At 35.1% G+C, this 12096-nt stretch overlaps 1 protein-coding gene across 1 annotated transcript in view; it reads right to left on the bottom strand.

Annotated features, from left to right (window-relative positions):
- Nucleotides 1-12096, bottom strand: part of sprt (PDZ domain-containing protein sprite) — a 67339-nt gene that overhangs the window by 21109 nt on the left and 34134 nt on the right. Inside the window, 1 exon segment of the mRNA XM_085481986.1 lies at nt 2831-2911. Within this exon segment, the coding sequence (XP_085338112.1) occupies nt 2831-2911 (81 nt within the window).

Here is a 12096-nt window from a genome sequence, read left to right on the forward strand (position 1 = left end):
GCGGGTTTAACGACGCTGGTTAGGAAAACCGGATCGTCCGATGGTGTACGTGGGGCGTGCCTGTTGTTCGAGTCGATGGATCCACTCGTTGCGAGAAGAAGGGCTTAGCGAACGGATGATAAATAATGACCGGCGGATATGCATTTATCAAAATACAATTCGATGCAGATAGAAGCGCGAGTGCACATATAGTGGGTGTAAATGGAAAAGGGGTTCTCTCGCGCGAGCGTTCTATCTCGTCTCTCTCGCGGGTTTAAGCGAAGCGAATAGCTGAAAGACGAGATTAGAAATTGTCGGATCTTCTCGAGAGGCGCGTCGGAATGAGATTCTAACTATCTCGGTGCACACATTATGTGAACTGTAAATTAGAATAGAGCGGGGAGGCCAGGAGCACTCGTGTGCGCACTCCGAACCAAAGAATTCTGAGCGCGCCAAGTATTTGCATCTTTCTTCCATCTGAGAAACCTGAACCTCCCAACGGAAGTAAATATTAACTATGTCTAATCAAACATAGGAATATTGTAAACACAAGTAAATATGTGATGATAAATATTAACTTATTCTTTACGTTAACTCACGTCTTTCTTTCTGGACACCATTTAGTTAATGCTGAAAGAATTTTTGTGTACAGATAGCAAACATTTTTTTTCGCAAATTTTTATCTTTGCCACTTAAATTATATACACCTATATATTCGTTTTACAATCATTCGCATTATCAAGCAATGACAAAGGATCCTATTCAATTTCAGCTCAATTATAATATATTCAGATCCGATTGCATCGACAATTTAGCATCACTATTTGTGAAATAATATCCAATGTCGCTGATTTGATGAAACGGCAGAGCGATTGAAATGCTCAACGCGATTTATATTCGCTAGAGCGAATTGTGTGATTGATAACGTCGCATTAGGTCCTATTACACGATGAAGGCGATTGTATTTATGTTAATTAACGCGATGGTATTATTTCAACTACGTTGCAATGCGCCCGGCAGCGATCGGGGTGCGGTTGCGAGAATCTTTCTCGAAGGGGTAATTAAGGCTACGTTCAACTAACAAGTAGCGCGGCAATTTATTAACAAACTACAGCACTTCGTCATCACAACACTGCTATTAAACAGAAACGCAATCGATAATCTCTCTTTATGCTCCTAGCAATCGCGCACGTCAGATAAATTAACTGTCCCGAGATGGGCGATTTTATTTTGGTCAAATATTTGCTCGTTGGGGATAACTCTGATTTATCGTGTCTATTGCGTGTGGCATAACATAGATGTTCTTTTATCACCTATAGATACGATAATTTATAACCGCCAGGAAATCGTGGGTGAGTGAGTACGAAATTCTCAAATTATATGGCATAAATTATGGCAAAATGCATTCATGACGTAGAACATACCTATAGATGTATATTCATGATTGTAAAATAATTCGATTCATATATTTATCTTGATATTATATTTATCCCGATATGCATGATTGAAATGAATTTTTGGAAATTTTATTTTTACTGATAATAAAGAAATTTTGTATTTTTTATGCAAAACGCTGTCGTTGCATAGTTTATCATTGAAAAGCAGGCATCGCGAATCATATAATGTTCAGTTTCAATCTCCTTTACAAATCAACCGCGAGGAATTCGACAATTTAAGCAATGTAAAAAAAGGAAAAAGAAAAAAACACCGCAGAGAATTTTCTCTTAGAATTTACCCTGAAAATCATGGTAATTGTGGGACAATAGTTTCGGAAGAATCTTATAAGAGTGCAGAGAATATTTACTACAATAAAAAATATTAATATTAAACTGAACACCGTTTGAATATAGACGCTCCACAGAATAATGTGAGACGTGAACGATTACCATCAATTCGCCTTTTTAGTTTTTACTTGAAAAGGAATTTTTTTTTCCACGTAATAAAATAAGCCAGTTTTGGACAATAAATTAACTGTTCATATTTAAAAAATATTAATGTTTACAGTGAATTTTATTATACAAAATTAATAAATAATAAAAATTTTAATTTTGTCTAAAAAATTAATCGAACATATATTTTATATTTTATTGTGGTAAATATTAATATTTTTTATTTTTGTAGTATTATCATATGACTAATAAATAATAAATCTTACTGTATAAAAAATTAATCAAACATATTTTATATTTTATTGTGGTAGATATTAATATTTTTTATTTGCAGTATTATCTCAGGATTACCATGATTTTCGGGGTAAATTCTAAGAGAAAATTCTGTGTATAAACATCGTTGCCGAGAAAAGAGCTCGCAAGTTCGTGCTTCATCTCCACGTTCTTATCGTGCCTCGACAAAAACCGAGCGTGCGGATGCTGCGCCACTGGAGATCCGCGCGTCGGGGCAGTTTTAATGGTACCGGGGGCCCCTTTCTCCCCCCTCCCCCCTTCAGCCGAATTCGGGTACGAGGACCCCCGGACGAAACTCCGAGTTCGGTTCACGCATCTGCATATAAATCACTGACCGGACAGGCTTAGGGAACCGGCGGAGGCTATAACGCCGACCCGCCAATAACCGCGAAACATCGTTCCTTCGAAGGGTCTTCCACTAAAAACAGCTCCCATACGGCCGCAATTTCGCCGTCATTCGAGGAGAAGGAAAAAAAGAGGATTTCGGAAACCAGAAGGGGAGCCACGTTCACCACGCGAAATGACTTCCTCGCGTTCTTGTGCCACCTTACTTTAACTTGGCATAAATTTTGACACCCTCAATGTTGCGACGTTCGATCGATTTTCCCGCGTTCAGGAGTTTTTTTTATTAAGAAACTACGAAATATATATTCAAGGAGGGCTCTTACCTTAGCCTCTAGGGTCTCCAATTGCGCCATTCTGGGTTCCAACAGCTGTTGCTGAGGGCCAACTCCCGTGTGTAGTGCGGTCTGAAATAAATTATTCGTCAAATTATATAAAGATATTAATAAACCGAGTTGTAATTTTATATTGGAATATTTATATTTCCCGCACATAATTCGTAACTCAACGATAAACAATTTATCTTATGCTTTCTTCTTGAAATTATTACTTTCTCGTAAATTTTTATAAAGGACGATATTCACGTATCAACAAATTGACGCTTTAGATTCCAATTTTTGTCACGACTTTATTCTATATATAACTATAAGCAAGCATGATATTCCTAGAGTTAAATTCTCATTCACTCCTGATATTCGATACGAGTCTCGAGGGTATTATTGCACACTCCACATCCACCAGTATCTCACCGCGTTATTGTAAAAAGTTCGCACCGATATCTTGGATAATAAAAAGAAAGGAAGAAGAAAAGTTATTCGCAAACCGCGACCTTCCGAGTCTTCATGGTCAGTCGTAAGCTAATATCCGTGGCGGCTGTAACGTTTTCTGAAGACGATGGGAGTTCAACGGCGAGGATATACTCGTTGCGGACGGTAATAATTACGGCGTTCGTCAGCCCGGGATGGGATCGAGGTTGCCCATCGTCTCTCCTCTTGCATATTTGGCGCAAATGCACCGGTATTATTTTAAACATGTCATGCGGTGAAATCGATATGCATATAAGGCTAATAGCAGCACTTGAATTAAATTAGTACAAATATATAATAAACACATAGAAAATGATAATAACTTAGTACCAATTTATCTGTAGCAAATTCTTGTGGAATCCATATTTTCAATAAGAAAAGATAAGATAAATGTTATAAAGTATTAAATTTTGAAAAGTGTATAATAATTTTTTTTTTCAAGTACAAATATATATTCAGCTTGTATTAAGTACCATCCTCTATTATTCTTAGCATGAATTTTTTCAACACCATGGATTATTTGCGAGAGAACAAGAATATTATGCGTGTGCAAATAAAAAAAGATCGTACTTTTCGTGTGGCTTTGTTGCGAAGATATAATCTTTATTGAAATTATTTTCTCACTTTCTTCTCAAAAATAATCTCCCGCGCGGAAAGATTGCGAAAACGCAATCATACTTTGCTATTCGCGAATCCCACCGGCTGATGGAAAGCAGTTTTGTGGTCGTTGTGTGTCGTTGTGGTGTAGACACCTCCGACAGAGCAGTATCATGATAAAATAAAAGTTATATCGAGGGGAAAAAATGATTCAAATAATAAATCGACACTAATGAAGAACTCGTCCTCGAAAGTTTTTACGGACTCATTTAACATTACTTTTTCTTAATATTTCTGTCGCACTTAAAGTCTAAAATTAGTTTTAATGGTTTGTTCTGCACTTTTTTTCAAATATATGATATATCTCGTTCAATTTTCGCTATTTTTAAAATAAAGAAAAGTGTTGGGAAAATATTCATATAAAGCTGATGCTTTTGTAAGATAACTACGAAATTGTATTTGCGCATTAAATAATTTTATTAATATATTTTTATAGATAAAATAGCCAAGCAAGACTTGGCTCTACTTTAAGAAATTTTTATTTAAAAAAAAATTTTCCTTATCATCATCGAAAGTATAAAGCTATTTGTGCTAAATCGTTCTTTCAAAGCTTCCTACGAATTGCATGACGAAACTTTATGCTTACCGCTACCTATGACATTATAAACTTTCCAGTTCTACGTCTTGTATCGTATACACAGTTTACGAGAGTCGTACAGCTCCATTGTGAAGTAGCATGCTGATCTTCTCGACCTCTCTTTATGGAAATTATGGCACATATTATTTAACGAAAAAATAATTTTATAGATAAAAAAATCTGTACTGTTTTCTTTTCATATTTTTCTAATACTAATTATTTATACATATATAATTTAGTTATAATATACAATATTATTAAAATTTGTTCAGTTAAATTAATTTTTATATAATTTATACGCTTTTGAGGTAGAAATGAGATGTGCAAATTTAATACAAAAATTTAGTAACGCTATATTTAATCCATTAAACTTCCATATATTTTGGTGTTACCAATTTCTGTCATTTAAATTAAAATAGCGGAATAAAATATATATTGTATATATATGCCAGTACAGGCTTTCCGAAGCGCATCAAAATTTATGAGCAAAGTTTCGACGTCACGCCAATCTTTTGCTATTCGTCACTGTCGGATTGTGATGCATGCGTTGTATGCATAAATTCTGGCGCATATGGCACAGATCAAGAGATTTAAACTTTTTAATGTTCTTGATAATAACAATCCATTTCATTAAATGTCAAAAGACATTTATTTAAACTTGTGACAACACATGCGATATCGCATATAAAATTCAACGAATCGTTTCAAAATGTAATATCAAACTAAAAATTATTTTGTAAATTAAGAAAAATATACGTATCAAATTGCTATATGCGCATCTAATAAGACGAAGCAATTAATAAAATTATTCGGCAACTATTTACTTAATAAATATAATTGAGAAATGAGCAATGATATTACGTAGAAACGTAAATTAATTAATTTACGCGTTTTAATCGAAATTTAATGCACAAGTTAATTATCGGAAACACATGTTCCTTCATCGATCATACGTGCCATAATTTTTAATTATTATACGCACCACTTACGGTAGCTAATGACGATGTGATTCTGCTCGACGGTGAAAAAGAAACGAAACTGAGAACTCGTAAAAGAGTCGAAAAAGAACTGACGTTCTCCGAGTTGCACCATTAACTACATTTCACGGTGAGTAATTGCGTTTGCGAATAAATGAAGGTGCATATTTTTTTCTAAAGAGTCCGACGCAAGGAAGGAAAGAGCATTATCGAACCGGCAATGCCGTATTATCAAGATAATGGTAGAGCTTCTTCAAAAAAATTTTAATTCCGATATATTTTCTCTCGCGTTGAATCTTTTTCGCGCTACGGAATTAACAAGATTACATTGGACGTCGATGTTCGCCAATATCTCTTTTTTTCGCACTCATCTAATTGTAAATATAATTTACATAATAATCGTCGAACATTTCCGCGGAGTTAAACGGATTCACACACAGTTGAAAGATTTGTGTTAATTTAACATAATATGTTAACTTTTCATTTTATATCATCCCTATTTATATTATAAAATAGAATCAACATTTTTTCTGTAAATTTTAACAGATAAATCTTGTCACTAATAAAACAGAACATATTTATTGTGCAAAAGTAAAAATAGATGCACATGTTATTTTTACATATTTTTCCAGTTGTTTTAATAATTTAACATTCAAGTTCAATTAACACAAGAATTTTAACGGGGACCGTTTTTAACAAGAAAACAAATTTTTCTACCGTGCATTTACGAGCAAACTTCGTCGTTCCAACGTCGGTATAGTCGGCACATTATCGTGTTCCGCGCTGTCGATGAAAGACAGTTTTGCGGTCGTTTGCCGGTTACCTTCGATAGTTGTACGAGAAAAAAAATAAAAAAAAGAAGGAAAACCGCACAGGAAAAGGAAATGGAAGGCGCGTGGGCGGATATATTGGCGTCTTTCCAGGAAGATCGCAAGAGTACCGGAAAAAGGGTTGCAAGTTACAACCGAGGGGAAAGCGATAGATATGGGGAACATAATGAAATGTACACACGTAACTCTCCCTCTTTATGCAAAAACATATATGCTAACGGTAATTTGTATAAATATTTAATGAAAACACACATATGTTACATATATGTAAATACGAAGTACGAGAGAGATGCAACGATATTTATGTTATAGATCGAGTTATGCTCAGGAGGACCGGCGTATAATTTGATCATTTAGATTATATCCATTGAAATGAAATAAAAGAAAAAAAGGAACTGGAACGAACAGGCGTTTAATGCGTTAAAGCCGATAGCGCGCGGATGTTTGTTGCGAGGTCGAAAGAGGGAGGAATAAGAGGGTGAGATAAGAGAGAAGCTGGGCTTCTCTTCTCTCGTCGCGCCAGAAGAAAAATCTTGGTTATATTTCACGTGACGTCGAAGTGATCGCGTGTGTTTGTGCGCGTACACGCGCGTGTGCCTCGCCGCTTCTCTCCCACGAAGAACACGAACCGTTCCGTGTCTTTGTCGTTTCCGTCTTCGTTTTTCACCGCGAGCTTTTTCCTCCTTTTTTCAGGGTCTTTCTTAATTGCTTTCCAGAGGAGTGAAGACGAGCTCTCTCTCTCATCCTCGTCTTCCTTCCTTGCGCCTATCTCTTAAATGCCACCTACAGTTGACTGCTACTACTTGGATAAAAGGGAAGATGACTGACAATGAAAAAGCTTCGTCATATTTGAAGATTTTAAATATTCATCTGCCCGAACAAAAATTTATGACAATGATGTCGCAATTCACGTATCACCGTGTAAAATACAATCATCCATGATTCATGAGATGTCCTTATCAGATTAATTTTTAATTATTATCCAAGAGGTATTAAATATCGATAGTATGCTAATTTACTCTTGTTAATATAGGAATTAGCATCGTGCATGGTGAAACAAATTAGCGATAACAAGAATCGATAATGATTTTACTATAGGAAATATAAAAAAAAGAATATATATATTTCGTGCGCAACAAACGGAAATGGCAATTATCCGCAACGGTTATATAATCATTACGGCACATCGAAACCGGAACGATCGAAGAAATGCGGTAAAAAGCGACGATACGCGTACTATCCACGTAATGCTCGATCTTTTCGAGATGAAGGAAAATTGGTTGCACATCGGAGCGCGACGCGACAGCAAAAAACTGACGCCGTTCGTGCGAATAATCAGACCTGCTCCCTCGTTAATTAGTAAGCGCGAGTGTACCGATATGATTATCGATTGCGAGAGCGCCGTTCGTATAAATGCCGATGTTTGCACGCTATCGCATCTGCGGACTCGCATTTTATACGAATATCGGGCTACGTCTGTTTTTTATCGACAAATATTATTTTTATTTCACTTTTTATTGGCGGTAGAGAATGGAAAATTCTTTACTATAGAATTTAAGTATTCATAATAATAAATCTGGGCTACCATATATGTGTATAAGTATATAAAAAGAAAATTAAATAATTATAGTTTTCTTATCGTTACGTTAGGTTGATCTAATGCAAAAACTGATTAAAAAACCGTAATTATTATTAGCTTTTTTATTTTTTTAATATAATATATAGTAGCCCAGATTTGTTATTATAAATACGCATATATTATTATTAATTTGGTCATTCGCATGTTACATATTATTATTATTGTTTGTTATTATAAATATTTATTATTTTTATTCTATATAAATAGTTAAATGAAAATAATATTTGTCGATAAAACACAGTCAGCATCCCGTTAAGAGTGATCCGGTTGCCGCGCTCGACCCCGATGTATCAATTAAACTCCGGAGAAGATGAGTACAATCAGGCGCAACGCGGAATACCAATGTTCAGAAAGATACGCCCACCTTCCTGGGAAGCGGCGAGAAAAATCCCGTTTGTTGGAACTTGCAATCCCGCATATTGCGGTGAGATTTATAGCAGTGAATTAAGCACGTTTTCTCGGTGTGACAACCGTCATTATTATCCGACTCATACGATTTCTTCCTCGAAATTAAAGTCTTATACACTGACGTCGTGAACTGTAATTTTTCTAACAGTACGATTGAAACTACACTGAAAAAAATGTGTTAACTTGACTAAACCTATCAACTATAAATATTATTTTGTTAATTGAGCATATACAAATATTTAAATTAAATATATGCAGAGAGAATTTTTTCTTCGAATTTTCTCTAAAAATTATGATAATCGTGGGACAACATATAATATTGGAAGAATTTTATAAGAGTTTCTCTGATTAAATATTTACCTAATTTTAAGTATATATTAATATTTTTTATTATAATAAATAATTAATCAGAGAAATTCTTCCACAATACCATATTGTCCTATGATTTCCATGATTTTCAGGGTAAATTCTAAAAGCAAATTTTTTCCGTATAACACATTAAATTTAACAAAACGTATATTTGACTTCTTTGCTTATCCTTTTTTTTACGCAATAATTTATTACACGTTACGATAAATTATTTTATTTTTTAAGACATATTTATGTTCGTTCGAGATAATAGGTTTTATGAAAGTGTCCATTTTTTTAAAAAGAAATGAATAAAAACCTTTTATTAATATGAAAATTAGAGCAAAAAATTAATATGTCGAATATGTAATGATGTCCATTTTTCCTTTAAATTGGGTACTATATATAAAATCTCTCTCTCCCACTCTCTTTCTCTTTCTATTTTTCACTGGCATAATTAATTATTAAAATTGAGTACGAAACTTATTAAAGCAATGACTCGTGTGGTGAAACGTAACAATTACAATTCGCCGTTACGAGCATTAAGACAATATTAATTAGATTTCTCAAACAGATGTGTAATACCGGGAGATTATGGTAATGACGATAAAGTGCATCTTATCAAAGAAACGAGTTGCGGAGCACATCTTCATATGTAAGGTCGCACGGTGTAAGTTAGCAAAGCGCGGATTTCTCGACAGATTAGCAGCGCGATAGTAACAATCGCGAAAACAAGGCGCACACGGCTCGCTAATTGCCGCCGACGCGGGGGAGATAATTATTACATATCATTACCGAGAGAAGCAGAGGGGATGAGTGCATGGAATCCGAGAAGAGAGACTAGGGTACAGTTAGCTATCTCACGGGGGCCTCACGTGCCGGGGGCCAATTTCAGGTCGCGCGCGTCGCGCACCCGACACGCGATTCGATCCGTTTCTTTTTGAGGTAGGTTATTACCTCGTTTTCCTCGAAGCCAACTCGCCCCGGAGTTGTTCCGAACCCGCCCATTTCGTTTAAACTTAAATGGAACGTGCGAGCGGCCATTAAATCACATTCTAAAAATATAGAATATTTGCGACCTACGGAGAGAATCATATACAACAGAGCTTGATTATAATAACGAGAATAAATTACGCGAAAACTTGAAAACGTGAATCGGAATGCGGATACTTCGTTTCTCGAAAATTCAAGCATATTTTTTTAGCAAAATTTCTTGTTTTATTGTTTTACAGTTTCGCACCATTTTACACCATAAAGTGCGATCATATACACGGAGAAAATTCTCTCTTAGAATTTACCCTGAAAATCGTGGGACAATATGGGCAAAATTTTATAAAAGTTTCTCTGATTAATATTTACCACAATAAGATATAAAATATGCTCGCTTAATTTTACTATGTACGCATCAATATTTTTTATTGTGCTAAATATTTAATAAGAAAAATTTATATAATTCTTCCAATATCATATCGATAATAAATTTTCTCGGACGTTCTCAAACTTGTTTCAACGAATTAAAATAAACTCATCGATGAAGAAATATTTCATCAATGTAAAGAGTAAAGAAAAATTATTTTTATAATCAATTTCCTCGCTTTGTTACTCGTCTTGAGACATATACAACCGTAAAAAAATGCCCTTCTACACGTGTCACGTCACATTAAACGATATTATTATCTCAATCTGGTATACCTCATCGCAAATATTCAATTCGATCGACACGACGTTTTTGATTAAATATGATTCGTCACGTTTCTCAACGGAGATTTAACCGCGCGTTATCCTTGACGACTTTACCCTGTCAGAGGTACGCGTCTTCTAACTGATTTATTCGCGTTGAGGACGTAAGGACTTACGCGTGCCTGACAGCTCGATACAACATGTAATACAGCGAACCTGCTTCCGCCATTCTATCGCTACTACACGCGTATCAAAGCCAGTTCTACCGTAAATCGCGCAAGAAATCAACACGCGTAACGGATTATATATCGCAACGATTTGTTAATCTCACGAGACGTTTGACGCATGAGAAGCAGAATAATTGCTGTCTAATGGACATTAGTGTAACGCTTGAATTTATGGGAGTAGTCTTTCTCATCACTATTTTTATCGCATTATAATAAAATCTGTTTCGCAAGTATCGAGCTCGTAATAATAATCAATTGAGAGGTGCCGATGAAAGTGATTTTTTTCATGACTGTTTTCAAGTAGCATCCTCCATCTTGCACGCTTCTCCGGACGATTTGAATTTATGCGAGTAGTCTTTCTCATCGCTATTTTTATCGCATTATAATAAAATCTGTTTCGCAAGTATTGAAGCTCGTAATAATAATCAATTGAAAGGTGCCGATGAAAGTGATTTTTTTTCACGACTGTTCTCGAGTAGCATCCATCTTGCACGCTTCTCCGGACGATCGTGTCGAGTCCATCTAGGACGTCTGCTTGCCAAATTGCCCTAGGCGAGTGGCGTGAGATTGCCATGCGTGCCAAACGATGAGCAGCACGAGAGAGAGCTACAAAATTACGCGTGGGGTCCCGATCGTCGGACTCGTGAGAATTACCATTTCATAGCCCGAGGTAGGAATTCTCACGAGTGCACACGTGTGCGCGTTTAGTAGGTGTTCGTGTAATACCGAGCACATCGACCTCGTCGGCGATACCGATACGTTGTGAAACAAAGTTGCTAGGAAGCAACTCATCCCATCGACCCATTGGAATTTATAAGTCAGGAATTAGACAAGTGTATATATCGAAGAGTTCAGATTTTTATGTCATCACTCGAATGAATCCGTTTATTTAAACGGGTTAATTAAGTATGCGCGACATAAATTTTCTACCATCTGTAGCGATAAAAAATATCGAAGAAAGATTTTGTTTGCACTAAAAATTTATTTAGAAAATTCTTTACACGAGCATTGAAATTATTTTATTATCTGCGAAACTGTTCCTTTTGTTATAATTATTAAATTACATTTATTATACACTTTACGCTTTATTGCATTACTTGAAATATTCACGAGTGTGTATAATATTAAAGTGAGCTACTATATTATGCATTATTCAAGCACACATGTCAATCAGATTTGGTTAACAGTAAATATATTGTATATATGAAAATATATTATGTCATGGCGTCAATTATATTACCTAACTATGTTATAAATTTGTTTTTGATAATATATCATATAATGAATAATGAAATTAATAAAAAACATCATATATATTATAATCATTTAATTACATGTAATTGAAACAGATTCTACCTTTCTTGAGAATTTTATTCTCAGTATTTTTCGATATACGTAATTAAAATATAATGACTCATTATCTTTTGTATTTCTTCACGTCAG

The sequence above is a fragment of the Nylanderia fulva genome, unplaced genomic scaffold (genome assembly GCF_048542155.1).
Source record: "Nylanderia fulva isolate GAGA-0341 unplaced genomic scaffold, ASM4854215v1 Scaffold2, whole genome shotgun sequence".
NCBI lineage: Eukaryota > Metazoa > Arthropoda > Insecta > Hymenoptera > Formicidae > Nylanderia > Nylanderia fulva.